At 36.2% G+C, this 4,145-nt stretch overlaps 1 protein-coding gene across 1 annotated transcript in view; it reads right to left on the reverse strand.

Annotated features, from left to right (window-relative positions):
* Window positions 1-4,145, reverse strand: part of LOC103599241 (leucine-rich repeat-containing protein 9-like) — a 94,404-nt gene that overhangs the window by 48,075 nt on the left and 42,184 nt on the right. Inside the window, exon 16 of the mRNA XM_008583353.1 lies at window positions 2,880-2,999. Coding sequence (XP_008581575.1) covers window positions 2,880-2,999 — 120 coding nt within the window. The remainder of the gene's footprint in view (window positions 1-2,879; window positions 3,000-4,145) is intronic.

Here is a 4,145-nt window from a genome sequence, read left to right on the forward strand (position 1 = left end):
CCATAAGTAAGCATAGAAAAACAAAACAAGAATTATTTACTATTGTCATTATCTCATGAACAAAAGAATATTTGGCAGTAAAAAAGTATGAAGGGCATAGCTTAGAAAGAAAGAACAGTCTTTTAAATAAAATCAATTTAGTTTTTTTTTTTCTTTTTTGTCTTTTTTACTGACCAGTAACAGGATCGCAACCCTCGGTGTTGTGCCCGCACCGCGCTCAGCCAGTGAGCGGGAACCGGTCTCCACATGGAGCGCCGCCGAGCTCCCAAGTGGCGCACTCTCCAGTGCGCCACCGGGCCGGCCCAAAATCAATTTAGTTTTATAAAAATATATTAAGTCTTGTTGGTCTACATTGCCTTTTATACAATGCATGTGTATCGCCTCTGTAAAACAATAAGCTGTTAACAAATAAAACAACTGGTTCTCAACAATAATAACAAAATAAATAGAGTACATTTTTTTTAATGGCAAAACCAAACTATTGTGTCAGGAATGCACATTTGGGTGATAGAACTATTGGGAACAAATGCAGGGAGAGGATTACTGCAGAGGTCAGGATAATGATTTCTTGTCGGAAGAGGAGGGAATGTGGCACATGGAAGGGACTTTTGCCGTAGGCAGCAAAGTTGTACTTCTTTTTTTTTTTGTCTTTTGTCTTTTTTCCGTGTCCGGCAACGGATCGCAACCCTCAGTGTTGCCCCCGTACCGGACCGGGGACCGGCAACGGGATTGCAAGCCTCGGTGTTGCTCCCGCGCCTCGCTCAGCCAGTGAGCGGGAGCCGGTCCGTATGTGGGATCCGAACCCTCGGATGGGAGCGCCGCCGCGCTTCCCAAGCGGCGCATTATCCAGTGTGCCACCAGGCCGGCCCAAAGTTGTACTTCTTGACCTGGGTGTTACAAGCATGTTCATCTTACAACAGTGTACTGAACCATACATTTGTAGTGTATAGTTTTCTGTATCTGTGTTTTATTTTTCAATAAAAAAATTAAAAGTACACATTATATCCATTAGATGGAGTATCTCCTCTCTCTAACCACCTCTAACAACATCCTTAATACTAATTTTTAGAGATAAATCAGATGCTTGACTTTTGAGAGGTCTACTTAGCTATCTTTGCTAATCCTAAAATTTGAAATATACCACTTGGGCATAAAATTTACCTAGTTCACTTAACTGTAAAATGACCATGGTAATATTTATCTAACAAGTAGGCCTTGAGTGAGGCTGTGATGATGACAGTAATTTTTGTATTAAAAGAGAACAATATAAAACCATGTTGTAAAATAAATGCTAGGCAGCTGGCTAAGTTCATTCAATGTCTAAGTGCCTTGTATGACTTACAGTTTACCCTTTAAATTTGTGCCTAAGCAAAATTATAATGACTGTCATAACCTTTGGAACTGCTAGCAAGTCATTAGAAAATAATTAAATAAAAATACCAATAATCTACACACAGTCCTAGGGCCTCTACGAAACTACCCTTTTTCCTCAGCTGCATATTGAATCCAGACTATTAGCGATTCTACTTACTTAAAAGGACTTGGGCCTGCCTACCAAAAGAAACAAGGAAGGGGGTTTAATACTAAAACCTAAGGCCAGGAAGTGAAGTATCTCCTACCATAGGGGTAGAATCTCCAGCCACCATGGTAGAAGAAGCAATGCAAAGGCTATAATATAGTTGCAAGGAAGTAGACAATGAACAAGAACCAAGAATGATGATATATTCTGAAAAGGTATGTGACTGACCTGGGACCATGTTAACAGGGGATGCTGGGTTGAAGTTCTGGAACCACATATGTAATTATTTTTGTTATGATATATAACAAGGAAAACAAAAGTCAGACAAGATCCATGCCTATGTGTACATGTGCATTACTGTCGTCCTATGACATATGAGAAGGCAAATATAAGTCAAATAAGATCTATGAGTGTGACATTCAGGTAGAAAGGACAAGGCAGAAAAAAAGAGAAGAAACTTGGATAATGAGAACATGGGAAGAACTAACAGCATTAGATACGAAGTGGTGAACTAGAAAATGAAGAAGAAATAGGGGATCTCAACAAAGAGGAAAAGAAGAGTGAAAAAACAAGAGCAGAAGAAAATGGGAATGACACTTACCAAAGGACACTTTAAAAACAAGTCAGAGAAGTTATTTTAATATATTTATTTTAAAGTAGCTAGAAATCAGATATGACCATAGGTATATATTTGGCCAGCAAAAAAAATCTATATTTAAGACGTGCTTTAGAGAAAGTAACATAGTATAGTGTATACATGATTTATTTCTGATTTAGGCTGTATAATCTTATGTATGGTATATATGAAGTCATAATTACAAAAATAATTTACCCATTAATTAGTTACTTTATTTTATTTTATTTTGAAAAGGAAAGTTCTTTTTTTTTTTTCAAATATTTGTTCCAATTTATCATTTATCCTTTGACTTTATGGTATTTCTTTGCTGCACCAAAGTTTTTCTTTAAATATTAAATTGACTGATTAAGTTTGAATATATTCAAGATATACAAAATGATGATTTGATATATGCACATATTGTGTAATGATTACCAAAGTCAAATTAATCAACACATCCATTACCACCCAGGCTGTATATTAGATACCCAGAACTTGTTCATCTTACAGCTGAAAGTTTGTACCCTTTGACCAACATCTTCTCATTTCCCAAACCCTGTAAGCCCTAGAAACCACCATTCTACTCCCTCCTTCTATGAGTTCAACTTTTTAATCTTACAGCTGAAAGTTTGTACCCTTTGACCAACATCTTCTCATTTCCCAAACCCTGTAAGTCCTAGAAACCACCATTCTACTCCCTCCTTCTATGAGTTCAACTTTTTAAAATTTCATAAGAGTTCTTACCAAGTGGTATATATCATCTAAACAAGTAAATTCATTAAAGCTAATATTCAGTTTTCGAAGTCCTGTTAACTTGGAGAGATCTCTCAATTTACTCAAGCTGTTTCCATGCAGATTCAGACTCTGAGTAGAAAAAAATATAAATAAAAAAAAAGACAGGTTGCATTCTATGTCATACTGAAATTTTGATATCTAAAATATTTAGAACAATTATGTGATTCACTATAATATAAAATGAAAAAGTTATTTTAAACAACATTAAGAGAGTGCCAATAAGAAAAAATCTAATGTATGATTTTAAAAGGTAAAATGTTTATACTAGCATCACTGGACCTATTTCTTGACTGATATGATTTTCCACTTGGTCCAAGTTGATCAATAATTGGTATAAATTCTTTTTACAAAATAATTAAATATATGGGTTAAGATACTAATTAGGGCAAATCTATTTCTCAGGCTAGCCAGTGGACAATGTAGGCCTTAAAGATTTTATATATCAGATAGGATGCCTTATGGGAGACAGATGGAAAGGGTACACCTTGCTTGAATGAAACCATAGGAGGGCAATGGACCAAGGAAGACAGGCTGAGGGTGTTGAAGTAGGAGAACAGACATTGAATAAGGAGGTGGGAGAGTGTCCAAGACAATATTTGTATCAGAACTTGGCCCAGACTTTCCCTGTCCATTTCATCCTGGACTATATAAAAATACATGTTATTACATTTTTATATTTAGGAGATATCCTGATGCCTACATATTTTTCTGTCTTTAAACTACACCATTGAGAATGATATCAAGTGAAAACTGTTATTTATTTATAGCCTACAAAATAAACAATGGCACAAGAAAATTTATTAATACAATTGACTACATATGGTATTCACAACAAACAGGTATTATTATAGTGATAAAATCAGGTGTCTATCTCCCAGCCCTCTTCATTCACTGTCACCAACTTAATACCTTATACTGTGGACATAACTAAGTTCCTGGAAAAGAGAAACAACTAAATTTCTAACAGCTATCAAAACTAGCTAAAACTGTTAAGAAGGGCCAATTTATGTAGACTGGTTATTTTACAAGTCACATATGGGTATCACCCATGATGGATTCTACAGACTCGTCACACTTAACATGTTCACAACTGAATTCATCATCTTCCCTATGTGTCTCCTTTGCAGCCTGAATGTTCAATCCAGATCAAGAGTTTCACTATCTGGGCCGGCCCGGTGGCGCACTACTATAGTGCGCCACTTGGGAAGCGTGGCG

Source organism: Galeopterus variegatus, unplaced genomic scaffold (genome assembly GCF_000696425.1).
Source record: "Galeopterus variegatus unplaced genomic scaffold, G_variegatus-3.0.2 Scaffold2892, whole genome shotgun sequence".
Classification (NCBI taxonomy): domain Eukaryota; kingdom Metazoa; phylum Chordata; class Mammalia; order Dermoptera; family Cynocephalidae; genus Galeopterus; species Galeopterus variegatus.